Source organism: Rhincodon typus, chromosome 35 (genome assembly GCF_021869965.1).
Source record: "Rhincodon typus isolate 14 chromosome 35, sRhiTyp1.1, whole genome shotgun sequence".
NCBI classification, from domain to species: Eukaryota; Metazoa; Chordata; class Chondrichthyes; order Orectolobiformes; family Rhincodontidae; genus Rhincodon; species Rhincodon typus.
This window is the reverse complement of record NC_063366.1, coordinates 1021484-1038734: the sequence shown is the minus strand read 5'-3', so window position 1 is coordinate 1038734 and position 17251 is coordinate 1021484. Positions and strand designations below refer to the sequence as shown.

The 17251-nt window shown below is 44.2% G+C and overlaps 1 protein-coding gene across 2 annotated transcripts in view; it reads left to right on the top strand.

Moving 5' to 3' along the window:
* Positions 1-17251, top strand: part of LOC109939102 (proteasome subunit beta type-8-like) — a 62413-nt gene that overhangs the window by 3381 nt on the left and 41781 nt on the right. The window contains exons 2-6 of one of the 2 annotated variants that reach the window (XM_020537395.2): positions 4536-4680; positions 8211-8322; positions 8591-8720; positions 10239-10443; positions 11801-12059. In XM_020537395.2, coding sequence (XP_020392984.1) covers positions 4536-4680; positions 8211-8322; positions 8591-8720; positions 10239-10443; positions 11801-11889 — 681 coding nt within the window. In that variant the 3' untranslated portion in view covers positions 11890-12059. Of the gene's footprint in view, positions 1-4535; positions 4681-8210; positions 8323-8590; positions 8721-10238; positions 10444-11800; positions 12060-17251 lie in introns of those variants that run through there. The other variant, XM_020537394.2, reaches the window with a different exon arrangement.

The following is a 17251-nucleotide window of genomic DNA, read 5'->3' as shown; positions in this document are numbered from 1 at the left end:
CCCAAGCGGAATATGAGTTGCTGTTCCTGCAACTCATATTCCGCTTGGGAACCCTGCAGCCCAATGGTATCAATGTGGATTTCACAAGTTTCAAAATCTCCCCTCCCCCTACCGCATCCCAAAACCAGCCCAGCTTGTCCCCGCCTCCCTAACCTGTCCTTCCTCCCACCTATTCCCTCCTCCCACCTCAAGCCCGACCCCCATCTCCTACCTACTAACCTCATCCCGTCCCCTTGGCCTGTCCGTCCTCCCTGGACTGACCTATCTCTTCCCTAACTCCCCACCTACACTCACATTTACTGGCTCCATCCCCGCCTCTTTGACCTGTCTGTTTCCGCTCCACCTATCTTCTCCTCTATCCATCTTCAATCCACCTCGCCCTCTCTCCCTATTTACTTCAGAACCCCCTTCCCCTCCCCCATTTCTGATGAAGGGTCTCGGCCCGCAACGTCAGCCTTCCTGCTCCTATGATGCTGCTTGGCCTGCTGTGTTCATCCAGCTCTACACCTTGTTATGTTAGAAAGAAGATGCAAGTTTTGATTGATTAAGATCCAAATTCCAGAACCTGTTTCAAGTCACTGCCCTGAGATAATTAAAGATTTTTATAAGTGTCTGCCTAACTTTCCAAACTTCCATCAGGCAGAGGTACAACAGGTGACATCTCAGGTCAGTCACTAAGTTGTAGGTGTGAGGCCTCGTTCTGAATCTGTCTCTGAGTTTTAACCTGGAATCAGGCTGGTTTTATTCCGAAAACAGGAATTTATAAAATGCCACACTGACTGATTGTGACTACATATTGTGTGTTTTCTGAACAAAATAGAACGTATCTGCAAATAAGTAAACATATTGGATGAATGATTCACTGCATAGACTTATATGTGCGTGTGTGTGCTTGAGAGAGAGTGTGTGTGAGTGTGAAGCAGTATATGTGTGTGAGACTGTGTGTAAGAGTATGTGTGCGGGTGTATGTGAGAGGGAGTGTGCGCCTGTGTGTGCGTGAGTATGAAAGAGTGTTTCTGTGAGAGTGTGTGTGTGAGACAGTGTAATAAGTAATCCAAAACTGTACAAACTAATTAAGGTAGAGAGATCATAACAATTTATCAAGGTGATGGTGTTAAAACAGGACGGTAAGGAAGATTTTTCGATACAGAACAGTATTGGTAGGGTTACATGAAGCGCGATATGAACCCAATATCACAGTTGAGGCCGTCCTCATGGGCACGGAACTTGGCTATCAGTCTCTGCTCGGCGATTCTGTGTTGTTGTGTATCTTGAAGTCCACCTTGGAGGACGTGAAGATTGGAGGTTGAATGTCCTTGACCACTGAAGTGTTCTCCACTGGGATGGAACATTCCTGCCTGGTGATTGTTGTGCAGTGTCCATTCATCTGTTTCGTAGCATCTGCACGGTCTCCCCAATATACCATACCTTGGGCCATCCTTGCCTGCAGCATATGAGATAGTCAACATTGGCCAAGTCACATGAGTATCTGTCGTGTACACGGTGGGTGGTGTGATGGTAGTAACTATGTCGATGATCTGACATGTCTTGTAGAGGTCACCATGGCAGGGTTGTGTGGTGTTGTGGTCGATGTTGTGCTGAAGGCTGGGTAGTTTGCTGCACGTGATGGTCTGTTTAAGGTTTGGCGGTTGTTAGAAGGCAAGAAGTAGAGGAATAGAGATGGTCTTGGCGAGGTGCTCATCGTCATCAATGACATGTTGAACACCGTGAAGAACATGGTGTAGTTTCTCTGCTCCAGGGAAGTACTGGACGACAAAGGGTGCTCTATCAGTCGTATCCTGTGCCTGTCTTCCTAGGATGTCATTTTATCCAAGATGTTTGTTTACTTGCAGATACATTCTATTTTCTTCAAAACTCACAATTTGTAGTCACAGTCAGTCATTTTATTTTGTGGCATTTTATAAATTCCTGCTTTCGGAATAAAACCAGCCTGATTCCAGGTTAAAACTCGGAGACAGATTCTGTACGAGGCCTCGCACCTACAATTTATTATCTGATCTGTGATGTTATCTTTTGTATATTCCTATTGCTCTGCCTGATGGAAGTCTGGAAGGTTAGGCAGACATTGATAAAAGCTCTAATTATCTCGGGACAGTGACTTGAAATGGATTATGGAATTTGTATCTTAATCGAAACTTGTGTCTCCTTTCTGATAGAGTTCTCCATCAGCCATTTTACGTTTGTTCACTCCACTCACACCAGTTGTATGATCCTTTGATCTCCCTATAAACTCTGTATCTGTGTGCCCTCTCTCACTGCACCTGAAGAAGGACCCAGGCTCTGAAAGGTTGTGATTTCAAATAAAACTGTTGGACTATAGCCTGATGTGGTATGATTTTTGATCTTGTCTTTCCCAGTCCAAATCTGCACCTCCATATCGTAATCTGAAGATGAGATGTTGTTCCTCCAGTTTGAACTGTGATTCACTGGAGCACTGCAGCATGCTGAGGACAGACACATGGGCATGCGAGCTAGACGCTGTGTTAAAATGACTGGCTATGGGAATGTCGGGGTCATGCTTGAGCACAGACTGGAAATGTCCTGCAAAGCGGTCACCCAGTCTGCATTTGGTTTCTCCAATATAGAGTCGGCCTCATTGGGTGCAGCGAATACAATACACAAGATTGCAGGAGGTACAGGTGAAATGCTGCTTCACCTGGAAAGGCCGTTTAAGTTCTTGGGTGGTGAGAAGGGAGGAGGTAAAAACGCAGTTGTTGTAACCTCGTAACCTCCTGCGGTTACATGGAATGGTGCCAATGGGAGGGGAGCTGGTATTAGTTCTCAATGAATGGACTAGGGTGTCCCAGAGATAATGTTTTCTGTGAATGCAGACAGGGGGAGTGAGGAGAAGACATGTTTGGTGGTGGCATTCTGCTGGAGTTGTCTGAAATGGTGGCAAATGATCCTTTGAATGTGAAGAATGATGGGATGAAAAGTGAGGACATGGGGGACCCGATCACACTGTTGTGAGTGATGGGAAGGGGCAAGGGTGGAAGCACGGGTGATAGGTCAGATGTGTTTGAGGACCCTGTCAACCACAGCGGGTAGGAAAGCATGGTCATGCAAGAAGCACGCCATGTCAGCAATGCTGCTTTGAAGGTGGCAACATCCGAACAGATGCAATGTAGGTGAAGGGACTGGGAGAATGGGAGGGAGTTCTTCCAAGATGTGGCGTGGGAAGAGCTGGAGTGAAGGTAGCTATGGGAGCCAGTGGCTTGTAGTGGATGGCAGTGGACACTTTATTCCCTGAAATGGAGAAAGAGAGGTCAAGGAAAGGAAGGCAAGTGTCAGAAATGGACGATGTGAAGGTTAGAGAGGGGTGGAAACTGGAGGCAAAAAGAACAAAATTTTCAAGGTCCTGGCGGGAGCATGAAGTGGCGCAGAGGCAGTCATTGATGCACCAAAAAAAAAAAGCTGTGGGCCATATTTCCTTTCTCAGTGACTGCCAATGACTCAGACTTACCCCACATGGACTTCAACTCAAGTTTCACCCTTCGTGTTTCAAATCCACCTAGGATTACAAGTGTGAGGTTCCCTACTGGGGACTGAAAGAAAAATAGATCTATGTTCTTTCTAGATAATGTGATGTTACATTTAGTGGGTATCCAAAGAGACTTGGGTGTTCAGGTGCATAAATCTTTAAAATGTCATGAACAGGTGTAAACAATAATCAAGAAAACTAATGAAACACTAGATTTTATATGGAGAGGATTGGAGTTATGCTGCAGTTATAGAAAACCCTGGTTAGACCCCAGTTGGGGCACTGTGAGCAGATCTGGGCACCACACCTTAGGAACAAAATATTGGTCTTAGAGGGAGTACAGTGTACGTTTGCAAGAATGATACCTGGACTTCAGGGGTTAAGTTTGAAGAACTGTATATAACTATATTAATCAGGCCTATTATCTCTAGAATTTAGAAGGTTAAGAGGTGATCGATTGAAGTCTGCAAGACATTGACAGGAAAAGAAGGATAAATAAAGATAAACTATTTCTACTGGTTAGGGATTCTGGAACTTGGGGCACAGTCTGAGAAATTAGGGCGAGACTGTTCAGGAGATATGTTAGGAATCACTTCTACACATGAAGGGTGGTAGAGGTTGGGAACTCTCTTCCACAAATGGCAGTGGATGCTGGATCAGTTGTTAATGTTAAATCTGAGACAGATAAGGGTTTGTTAAGAAAAGATATTAAGGGATATGGGCCAAAGGCAGGTATATGGAGTTAGGCCACAGATCAGCCAAAATCTCATTGAATGGTGGCTTGAGGGGCTTACACCTGTTCTTATAGCTGTATAAACAGTCCTCCGCATTCCTTAATATCAAGCTCACAAAAACAAAAGAACGAAAGCTAGGTTTCCTGACAGTTAACTGTCAATCATCTTTAATTGTTGCATTTGCCATGTCAACTCGAGTCCAATGGCCAACCAATCAGCACTCTGCTCTCGTGCAGTACAATGCCCACATCCTATGCCAAATAAAAAGAAACCTTTCTTCTATGCTTATCTTTTTGCAGCCAGTGAAATTCCTTAAACCATACATTGATGGTGATGACGGGGTTGAGATTAAACTCCATCATGGAACAACCACTCTGGCTTTTAAGTTTCAACATGGAGTGATGGTTGCCGTGGATTCCAGAGCATCAGCAGGCTCCTACATTGGTAAGTGATCAAACATTGTCACAGCTGTGTGGGAGTACACTCCACATGGAATTGCAGCATCGTGCTTAGTCCTCACTTCACGTTGTGAGTGAATTGTCCACATCAGAGCTTTACAAACCTGTTTTACTGATTGTTCCTGTCAGAGATTCATGGGTCACTGATTTTCTAAGAAGCTGTCTTTCACCTCAAAGACTTCAACACTCTCTAATTCACAAAGTAGGGGAACTGAAAAAATTCCAAGCCCAGACACATAACAGTTCATTTTTTATATTCATAAAATGTCAGGTTTGATGCCTGCGCTAGCATTTATTGTTCTTCAGAAAGTGGTGGTGAGCTGCTTTCTTGATCCGCTGCAGTCCATGTAATGTAGGTTGACCTAAATGCCCTTAGGGAGGGAGTTCCAGGATTTTGACCCAGCGACAGTGAAGAAATGGCAATAATATTTTCAAGTCGGGATGGTGACTGGCTTGGGGGGGATCTCACGAGTGATGTCATTCTCATGTATCTGCTGCCCTATTCCTTCCAGATGGAAGTGGTCATGGGTTTGGAAGGTTCTATCTAAGGATCTTTGGATAATTTTTGCTGCTACTAAGTGTCGGTGATGGAGGGAGTGAATGTTTGTGGATGTGGTACCAGTCCAGTGAGATGCTTTGTCCTGGATGGTATCAAGTTCCTTGAGTGTTGTTGATTCTGCACCCATCCAGGCAGATGGGGAATATTCCAGCACACTGCTGACTTGTGCCTTGTAGATGGCAGACAGGCTTTGCAGAGTCAGGAGGTGAGTTACTTGTTGCAGGATTGCTACCTCTGACCCACCTTTGTAGCCACTGTATGGCAAGTCAATGGTAACTGGTACTCCCAGGATGTTTACAGTGGGATTCAGTGATGGAAACACCATTGAATGTCAAGGTTCACTCTTGTTGGAGATGATCATTGCCTAGCTCTTGTATGAAAATAAACAGCTGAACCTTGGAAAAATTATCAATTTTAGGCAGAAATCACTCAAACTTGGAGGTTCAGGGCACAGTTTCAAAATTTGAAGGTAGCACTTGGAAAAGGTGTAGCAGTAACAAACAGAATAATCAATTGCAAGAGGATTATTGAAGTGGGCTGAGCAAATGCATAGCAAATAAAATTCAATACAGAAAGGGATGAGGTGATAAATTTTACGGGGAAGACTGAGTAGAGATTATACAGGCTAAATGCCACAATTTGAATGTGAGATATTGAGATTAGAGAGAGTCAATGGGCATACTTGTATATGACGTGAAGGAAAGGCTAGTCGAGCATAGAAATATATATATTTTTTTAAATAGAGACAAAGAGTACAAAAGCCTCAATCTTATACTGAACCATACTCGAGCTTGGCCCCAACTGGGCCGCCAATGTTAAGAAGGAGATGAAGGATTTGGTGAAGGTACTGAAGAAATATACTTGAGATTATTCCAGTTACATTAGTGCACTGTGAAGAGGGAATTGCTCCCATCAATAAAGTGAAGCTTGAGGGGATTAGTGCTGGAAAGTGAGACTGATGTAGATTCAGTGTAGTTTTTTGTTGGTACAGACTTGGTGAGTGAAAGGTTCTCTTCTGTACTGGATGATTCTATGATTTCCTCAAGGTGGATAAAATCTGGAGGGATTTGGACAGAGTCAGTGGAGAGAAACTGATTGATAAGAGAGTTGAGAGCCAGACTTAGTGTGAATGGTAAAACAGCCAGAGTTAACATGAAGGAAAGTGATCAGGGGCTGGAGTATCTGAGTCTCCAGCATTCTCTGTGTTTGTTTCAGATTTGCAGCATTCACTTATAGCTTAATTTCATTAGTAAATTAGGAATTCACTGATTCTTCTGTAGTTTGCTACGGGATAAGATTGTTTACAATAAATAGAGGTGTGTTCTGTTATTAATGAAACATGGTGTGAACTGAGGTTGTTGACTTGCTCGCCGAGCTGGCTTGGTTTTGTTCAGGCGTTTCGTCACCACGCTAGGTAACATCATCAGTGAGGCCTCGATGAAGCGACGTTATTCTACTCTGCTGGGAATTTATACTGTCCAGTCCGTTATGGTGAGTACTGTCATTTCTGGATTTGTTCTGTATGGGTTTGTATATGGGGTCCAATACTATATGTTTGTTGATTGAAATATGGGTGGAGAACCATGCCTGTAGGAATTCCCACGTGTCTATGTTTGGCTTGGGCTACTATGGTTACTTTGTCCCAGTTAAATTGATGGCCTTCGTAAGACCACTAGGAATCATGGTAGCACACAAGGCCACAGCCACTCTACGACAAACACTCACGAGGATTAAAGACCCCATTCCCACAACATGCAGAACCAATGTAGTTTACAAAATACCATGCAATGACTGCCACAAACATTACATCGGACAGACAGGAAGGAAACTAGCCATCAGAATACATGAATATCAGCTAGCAGCAAAACGACACGACAAACTCTCCTTAATATCTGTACATTCAGACAATGAAGGCCATCAGTTTAATTGGGACAAAGTAACCAAAGTAGCCCAAGCCAAACATAAACACGCACAGGAATTCCAGAGGCATGGTTCTCCACCCATAATGCAATCAACAAACTTATAGAATTGGACCCCATATACAAACGCATACAGATCCAAACTAGAAGTGACACTACTCACCATAACGGACCAGACAGTAAAAATTCCAAGTAGAATAGAATAACATCGCTTCATTGGAGGTTCCACTGATGATGTTACCTGGCATGGTGACGAAACGTCTGAACAAAAACAAGCCAGCTTGGCGAGCAAGTCAACAACGTCATCCACAACCCAAGCTACAGATCTGTGCCAAAACTTTAAACGGTGTGAACTGTTAGTTGGTCAGGCAAATTGGTCACCTAGCTGGTTTAATTGGGTTTTGTACACATTTCAGGAAAGCTTATGGAAAAGTGGGACTTGATACGGTGGCTCAGTGGTTAGCACTGCTGCTTCACAATGCCAGGATCCCAGATTCAATTCCAGCCTCGGCCGACTGTCTGTGTGGAGTTTGCACATTCTCCCCGTGACTGCGTGGGTTTCCTGCGGGTGCTCCGGTTTCCTCCCACAGTCCAAAGATGTGCAGGTTAGGGTGGATTGGCCATGTTAAATTGCCTGCACTGTTCAGGGATGTGTAGGTCAGGTTGATTACAGGGGACAGGTGGGGAGGCTTTGAGGTTTGGTGTGGACTTGTTGGGCCGAAGGGCCTGTTTCCACATTGTGGGGGTTCTATGATTCTATGATCAATGATTATCAGCCACTCTTCCCACTTTAGTGGTGATAACCCATACTTGTGCACACAGATGATTGTGTATGTGCACATCTGAGTGCATACATATTCACACATAGACAGCTATCCACACACACATACACACAGACGTAAATGCATACGTAGCTGTATTCTCATATACATGTTCACACCAAGTCGGGTAGATAGGCATTTGCACACAAAATTACAGAGATAAGATCATTCGCGGCACAAAAAGGATGATAACAAATCAATGTGCTCTTTTTTGTAGACACCCAGACGTTCAAGAAGGTGATTGAGATAAACCCCTACCTGCTGGGCACAATGTCAGGTAGTGCTGCAGACTGTGTCTTCTGGGAGAGAATGTTGGCCAAACAATGCAGGTAATGAAACAGTTGAGAAAAAGCCCTTTGGCTCACTGAGTCTGTACCAACAAATAACTACCTGAATCTACACTCATCCCACACAAGAACATGTTGGGCCTTTCAGTGAATGGGAAATATCATGATATAAAGTACATGGAACATGATGATGAGTTTAACTGTTTACAGAACTAGATTCTGATTAAATACTCTTGTACAGAAATAAGATCAGATGAATGTCACCTGTACATGTCATCACTTTGTCTCACTGTAATTCTCTGTTTTGTAGGATTTATAAATTACGGAACAAGAAACGTATCTCAGTGTCTGCTGCATCCAAATTGTTGGCTAACATGGTATCTGAGTATAAAGGCATGGGGCTCTCAATGGGAACCATGATCTGTGGCTGGGATGAGAAGGTGAGTGACAGCAGGGAGGGCGAAGGACTGAGAATCGGAGTGAGGGGTAGGAGGTGAGAAGTAGGGAGTCGGGGGAGTGATGGAGGGACGAGGAGTGAGGGGCAGGGAGTGAGGGGCAGGGTGTGCAAGGGATGGGATGAGGATCAGGAAGGGAGGGGATGTGGGAATATTGATGTAGGTGGTGATCTGGGATTGAAGTTAACTTCCATTCAGTTCTTGATCAGATGAAAAATTGGCTATTGGTCTACATGTCAGACTATTGTTCCTGTTATTTACAGTTTATAATTGTGAAGCAGGTCCAGCAAATGGAGAAGTGAAAGATGAATTAAACATTCTATCTTTCATTTGAGAGTCAGATAGATATTGATGCAAAACCATGCTAATGTGAAAAAGAGCATGGGACTGAGATTAAAGGATAGGGCTGGTATTGATTGGTTGAATGACCTCCTCCTGTACTGTATTATTGTGTGGTTCTGTCAAAAACATCACTGAGAATTGCTCTTCCCGAGTCTTACCTCAGACTCAACACCAAACGTCAGGGGACTAAATACAATTAATTATAGGATAGAAAATGAACAAAATGTGGATTATTTCTGTGTGAGGGACATTCATAGACCATGCTTGTGAATCTCACATATACAACAATTTGACAGGTCAAATAGTAAAGTATTTCACTGGGACTGCAGGTTTGTTGATTGGGACTTGATATGACTTAGCAAGTGGTAACACAGTACAGAGCTAAGTACAATTAAAGCCAGTGTCCAAATACGGATAATCTGACCGATTGAGCCAATGGATCAGACTGAGGCCATTCTGCCCATCCTACCTGTCGTTCCACTTTGAAAGGACATCCATCACCCTCTCTCTCATCTGGTCCAGTACAAAACAGGACTCGAATCACCAGTCACTTTCTGCTCGACACAGGGCTCAATGGTAGCAAATTGTACATTGGATGTGGCACAGAAATGGGCCATTCGGCCAACACCATTGATACAGGTGTTTTCCTGCTGTCGAGGCTCCTCTTATCTTTCCTCATCTAAATCTATCATCAGTCACAACCCAGTATTGCCTTCTTCCTCAGCTTCTTCTGTCTTGTTTCCCTTTAAACCCAATCGATAAGGACACCCTTCACCGACTCCCTGCAGGAGTGAGTTCCATAGTCTTCTCACTCTCTGCAGAAGATATTTCTCTGGGATTCCTGATTGGATTTCTTGGTAACTGTCTTATACTAATGTTCTCCAGTTATCTTCCTTCTCAGGAGAGGAAACTTTTCCACTTTGTGCAAACTCTTCTCCTCATTTCAAAGACCACAAAGTAGGTCACTGTTTCAGCCATCTCTCTGTGAGGGAGGAGGGTCCCAATCTGTCAGTCCTTTTCTTATCTGTAAACTTGCACATTTTTGGCAAAGTCACAACAAAGAGTAGAGGAGGGTATGGAAGCTCACATCATTCGTACCAGTGGCTAAGCAGCAGCTTGAATATAAGCTGACAGTTTTATTGTTCTCTATTCCTTCTCTAGGGTCCAGGTCTTTACTATGTGGATGATAATGGGATGAGGCTCTCTGGCAGCATGTTCTCCACCGGCTCAGGTTGTGGTTATGCCTACGGTGTTATGGACAGTGGATATCGATATGATCTGATGGTGAAGGAAGCTTATGATCTGGCACAGCGTGCTATTTACCATGCCACCCATCGCGATGCATATTCTGGAGGCACAGTTAACAGTGAGTGCAATAATCAGCACTAAATGTGATGTGGATCAATGTGAGGTTATTCACTTTGGTAGCAAAAACAGGAAGGCAGATTATTATCTGATTGGTGATACTTTGGGAAAAGGCGGGGAGGTACAACGTGACCTGTGTGTCATTGTGCACCAGTCGCTGAAACTTATTGTGCAGGAGTAGAGGCGGTGAAGAAGGCAAATGGTATGTTGTCCTTCATACTGAGAGGATTCAAGCCCAGCGTCAGGAATGTCTTACTGTTATTTTACAGGGCCTTGTAGACTGTGTGCAGATTTGGTTTCCTTATCTGAGGAAGGATGTTCTGGCAATAGAGGGAGTGCAGCAAATGCTTACCAGACTGATTCCTGCGATGGCAGGACTGATGCATGGAGAGAGACAGGATCAGTTTGAACTTTACTTGCTGGAGCTGAGAAGAATGACGATGGAAACCTATGAAATTCTAACAGGACTAGAGGTTAAACACAGGAAGGATGTTTCCAATGACCAGGGAGTACAGAATCATAGGTCACAGTCTAAGGACACAGAGTAGGCCATTTAGGACCGAGATGAGGAACAATGTCTTCACCCAGAAAGTAGGGAGCCTATGGAATTCTTTGCTACAGAAGGCAGTTGCAGGAATCAAATGGTATGGGGGAGAAAGCAGGAACAGGGGACTGAGTTGGATGATCAGCCATGGCTGAGGGAACAGAGTCAAAGGGCTGGTTGGCCTCCTACTGCTCCTATTTCCTCTATCTATATCTGTTTCTATATCTTTGTACATGGAAATCCCAAATGACTAATCAGATGGTCCAGCTAGAAGGAGCTTTGCTGCTGTTGCTGGGCATGGGAATGGACACTGGCATTGGTCCATAATGTCAGGGGGCTGGGCAATGTGGAAACAGAGGCAGCAGCTCAAAGAGGACTATAAGGACTACAACAAAAGTATTGAAACACAAAGATGTCGACTGTCAAAATGGGAAAAGGTGAAGAGATATGGTCAGGTTAAGTGAAGGGGAAGGAAAATGGTGCTGGATCATCATTTAGGGAAAGAATGACAGTATTCACTTTGATCAGAAGAATAGCCAATCAGGATATGTTTTACAAGGTGAGAAACATGTTAAGTGTCAATGTTGAACAAAATTTGGAGAGTTATTCAGTGGAACAGCTAATGTTTAATGTCCAGTGATAACAAACGTTGGGTAGAGAAAGGAAAAGGCTCAGGGTAGAGACAGTAATGATTATGGAATCCATTATGGAGTTAAAAGGAAGGGTCATCATTTCCTGTAAGTGAAGTGGAAGGAGTGAAATGTATTTCTTTTGTGCAGTGCAAGGTAACCGTTGTGTCTGTTTCATTTCACAGTGTATCACATGCGGGAAAATGGCTGGATCAAAGTGTCTCAGGAAGATGTTGGTGTTCTGCACCACAGGTACACTGCAGAGACCCCATGAGCTGCTCAAGACCCATTTGAAAACAAATCTCAGTCAAGACTAGCAACTGAAATAACCAAATATTTACATTAGACTGTTAGGCTGTGAATGGTTTACAGCTAACAGTTCACTCAAGTGCCATGAGCTTAAACTTCAGTTTACTGAATAAGTAAATACAATCTTTCCACAAACTGAATTATTGTTTGAAATGATAAAGGGTGGACATTGACCATCTCAAGAGCCTTTCTACCTGCACATTATTCAGATCAAATGGATTTAAATCGTGGGAGGAACAGCACAGCAGTTCTTCACTGCTTTGTCAGCAGTCATCCTTCAATCAGCATCACATAAACTACATTTAACAGGCTATTATTACCACCTTGCTGTGCATATCTTGAAAGCAGTGTTTCTTACTTGCCAAAACTTATGTTTCAAAATATCCTACAGCAGCTGTGAAGTATTTTGAGACCAGAGTGGTTGTTAAAAGCACTGTATAAATGCAAGGCTTCCTTTCAAATTGGACTTTCATTCAGGTACAGCATCCGGTGTGGAAACATTCCTGTGAGGTCTAAAGGGAGGATAAATTTGAGGGGAAGTGGTGACGCAGTGCTACTGTCATTAACCTCGTAACCCACAGGCCCAGTCTAATATTCTGCAACACTCAGAAGAAGCTCAACACTATCCAGGACAATACAGCCCACTTGTTTGGCACCACATCCACAAGCATCCACTCCTTCCACCACCAATGCTCAGTAACACCACAAGACGCACCGCAGAAATTCACCAAAGATCCTTAAACAGTACATTACGAACTCTTGACCACTTTCATCTAGAAGGACAAGTGCAGCAGGTACATGGGAACACCACCACCTGCAAGTTGTCTTCCAAGCCACTCACCATCCTGAATCAGAAATATCTCACTGTTCTGAGTTCAACATGTTAAACTGATGCTTTCTAAAGTGTCTCATGTGAATGAAAATATCACAAAACATCAATTAAGAAGAGTAGGGAGTTTCTCTGTTGTCCTGGCCAATATTGAATTATTCCTGAATCAATATTGCAAAAGTTGATATCTAACAGGCTGGTCCATTCCTGATATTCCAGCATTACATTTCAGCACAATTTTACTCAGTGTGACATTGCTTTCAGTTGTCATGAGGTGGCGAAGGGCACTAAAGGAATGCAAGTATGTCTTTCTCAGTTGCCACCCTCTGACATTGTGAACCAGGCTGAGGACAAGAGTCCCAGAATGGAAGCTGTTCCAATCTAATCTACCCGGCAACAGATGCTGCAAGGACAGACAGCTGCCTGTGGGTATGGTGAACTGTCCCAGCTGTGTTGGTGTACGAATGTGGAGAAAGGGCAGAGAAGACGGAGAAATGAGGATGGAAAATGAAAGCAGTTTAATACGGGAGAATTCCAGGGAATGTTTGTCAGCGATTTGTCTGGAAAATCCCTGGTTTTCAGAGGGATGGGGATACCAGGGAGTTGGGGCAGGACAGGGACAGAGACAGAAAGGGAGAAAGACTGCATGAAACTGTGAATGGGGAGAGGGTGACAGAAACATCAACGTTGTTGATGTTGATCCCCTTGTGGGATAATCTATAACCAGGGATCACACTATAAAACTCAGGGCAGGAGTGGGTTACCCCATTTAAAACAGAGGAGGGGAGAAATCTGAAACAAACATCTCCTCATTCTGTCAGGCACAGACACTCACTGCAGATCCCTGTGTTTGCTGTTACTGACACCCAGCATCACACTCACATACACACACCATTAGGCATAGTGATCAGACCTCTTTCCTTTCTGACACTGTCCACTTTGCTCAAAATAAGGGGCAGTGCCCTTTATTACAGGACAATTCAATTCTCTTCCCTCCCTCAATCTGTTTGCCTGTTGCTGCTCTCACTCGAGGCAATTCTGGGCTCTGTTGTCCCCTCTCCATTCTCACCTTCACTGAGGCCCAACCTTTGAACCCCATCCCTAAATCCCTCTGGATGGGGTCAGGGTGAATCCCCTTGTGGGATAATCTATAACCAGGGATCACACTATAAAACTCGGGGCAGGGGTGGGTCACCCCATTTAAAACAGAGCTGGGGAGAAATCTGAAACAAAAACAGAAATTGTTGGCAAAACTCAAGCAGGTCTGGCAGCATCCATGACCTGCCAGGTTTCTCCAGTAATTTGTTTTTATATTTCAGATCCCAGCAGCCTGCAGTTGGTTTATGATCCTGGGGAGAAATCTGTTCCCTCAGAAGATCATGCGTTTTTCCCAACGCTCCCCATCCAAGGGCAGTGGACAAGGTCAAAAATCACATGACACCACATTATAGTCCTGAAGAAGGAGCGAAACTCCGAAAACTTTTAAAAATAAACCAGTTGGACTACAACAAAAACAGAAGTCGCTGGAAAAGCTCAGCAGGTCTGGCAGCATCTGCAGAGAAAAAATTCCACAGTTAACATTTTGGGTGCGGTGAACTCTATTTTTTTTCCTTCACAGATGCTGCCAGACCTGCTGAGCTTTTCCACCAACTTATGTTTTTGTTCCTGATTTACAGCATCCGCAGTTCTTTCGGTTTTTATTCTGTTGGACTATAACTTGAGGTCTTATGATTTTTGACCATGTCCACCCAGTCCAACACAGGCACTTCCACATCAAAGGCAGTGAAAGCAGAGTGATTCAATCTTGTTTAAGACGAAGGGTGGATGGAGTCTTGTTAAGGGAATGGTTAAAAGGCGGTCTCCATCCTCTCTCCCCTAAATCTCAGGGATTCCCGGAAAATGCCAATCCTTTCCTGGAATGGGGTGAGAACGCATTCAGGCTCACAGACCAATCAGAATAAAGAGCTGGTTCCTGACGTCATCTGTTGCCGGGTAGAGTCTGTAAATTCAGGTTTGGTTCCAGTCCCCGGGCAGAGGGAGATAGAGCGATACAGTGTGGAGCTGGATGGAGGAAGCAGGTCAAGCAGCAACGAGGAGCAGGAGAGTCGACCTTTCAGTTCAGGACCCTTCTACCAAACTGTGGATGGAGAAGGGAGCTCTGAAATAAATAGAGAGGGGGGTTTGGGCCTGGTGAAGGTAGGTGGGATGGTGATAGGTGAGTGTAGGTAGGCAGTGGTGGAATTGGTCAGTGAGGTGGGGGGAGTGGATAGATGGGAGAGAAGACAGACAGGTTGTGTCAGGTCAAGGAGGCGGGGATGAGAGGGAGGGTTGGTCATGGAATGAGGCGTGGGATGGGGAGATTTTAAGTCTGGTGAATTTTATGTTCAGGCCATTGGGCTGCAGGCTCCAGAGGAGGAATATTAGATGTTGTTCCTCCAGTTTGTGTGTGGTGTCATTGTAGCACTGGAGGAGATGTTGGTGTTCTGCACCACAGGTACACTGCAGAGACCCCATGAGCTGCTCAAGACCCATTTGAAAATGAATCTCAGTCAAGACTAGCAACTGAAGTAACCAAATATTTACATTAGACTGTTAGGCTGTGAATGGTTTACAGCTAACAGTTCACTCAAGTGTCATGAGCTTGAACTTCAGTTTACTGAATAAATAAATAAATACAATCTTTCCACAAACTGAATTATTGTTTGAAATGATAAAGGGTGGACATTGACCATCTCAAGAATCTTTCTACCTGCACATTATTCAGATCAAATGGATTTAAGTCGTGGGAGGAACAGCACAGCAGTTCCTCACTGCTTTGTCAGCAGTCATCCTTCAATCAGCATCACATAAACTACATTTAACAGGCTATTATTATCACCTTGCTGTACGTGGATTAGAATTCCATAGAACACCATAGAGTTCACCAGATCTAGTAAGAAATGCTGATGCTGGAGTCTGAGATAACACATTGTGGAGCTGGAGTAACACAGCAGGCCAGGCAGCATCAGAGGAACAGGAAAGCTGACGTCTCAAGTCAGGACCCTTAGGGTCATAGAGTATTGTTAGGATCATATCATAGAATTCATCAGTCAGGTGGTTTGGCTGTGGGAAGTGCAGCGTTGTAGGTTAGGAGGGAGGGGTACATCTGGGTGAGATGCTCTTCTAAGGGTCGGTGTGGACTTGCTACACCAAGTGGCTTGTTTTCACACTGTGGTGATTCTATGAAATTTGGAAGTCTAATAACAGGAGGGAAGAAACTGTTCTTGAACCTGTGGTACATGTGTTTAAGCTCAAAATGTACATCTGCCCCATATCTCCTGTTGTTTTCTTAAGAAATGTTGAAGTGCCCTTTCACACTTGCTGATGAGTTCTGATGCCTCCCTGGTTTTCGACTCAAATCTCTCATGGATCTGTTCCCAGGCAGAATTGTCTTGGCTCAGGTGTTCACAGCATACTTTGCTTTTCAATCACTTTTTATGCCCTATTCATTTCAGTTGCTATGCCTATGTTTCTGGCTTCCCTTCTTAATGATTTTTATTTCACTTGAGCAGTCATAGGTTTCTAAGGTTTTGCAGTAGATTTTTAGCTCAGGTTATGGGTGTTGAGGTTGTTGAAGTTGGTTGGCTCGCTGAGCTGGTTTCTTGTTTCGCAGAAGTTTCATGTGGACGAGGAGAACCACCACTTCGACTAGGACAACACCAAGATCCTGGGACAGGCTAGGCAGAGACAGATACGAGAATTCCTGGAAGCATGGCACTCCACGAAGCATGCTATTAATAAACACATAGAACTCGACCCCATATACATTCCACTACGGAGGAAACCTGGAAGTGAGGCAATCCATCTCAACGGACCCCAGAGTTTAAAAACCTGGCGGGAAAACACACCGATGCTTCATCGGAGGCTGCACTGAGGATGTTACCAAGCATGGTAACGAAACGTCTGCAAAACAAGAAACCAGCTCAGCGAGCCAACCAACCCCAACACGCACAACAGTCATAGGTTGCTACAACTGGCTACCTCATCCTGTTCCCTTCCTGCCTCTATCTCCCCCGTGCTACATGATCTGCTGATCCTAAGCCTCTTGCACAACTTTCTCACAAATTGTTTACTTTCAGCACTTGTGGATCCTATTTCGCTACTACCAATTCCAAACATCCACTGCCCTTACCGTAAATAAATTTTACCGAAATAAGTAAGTTGACCCACTGAGAGATGCTCTGAGTCCCCCTTCAGGATAAAAGCAATAGGTCTGCCATTCCCTGTAGTGAAAGCCATCCAGGAGTTGCACGTGCTCCCTCTTTAATGCCTAATTCAGTAACTCTGCCGTATAGAAGCTCTGAATATGGTATTGGATATTAAATTTTGTTTAATCCCCAACACCTGACAAACTTCCAAAGAACGTAAGAAATAGGAACAGGTGGGGTCCATTTGGCCTCTCTCAGGACTACTCCATACCTCGATATTATGTAAATCTATCTCCGCTTTCAGTACTTTC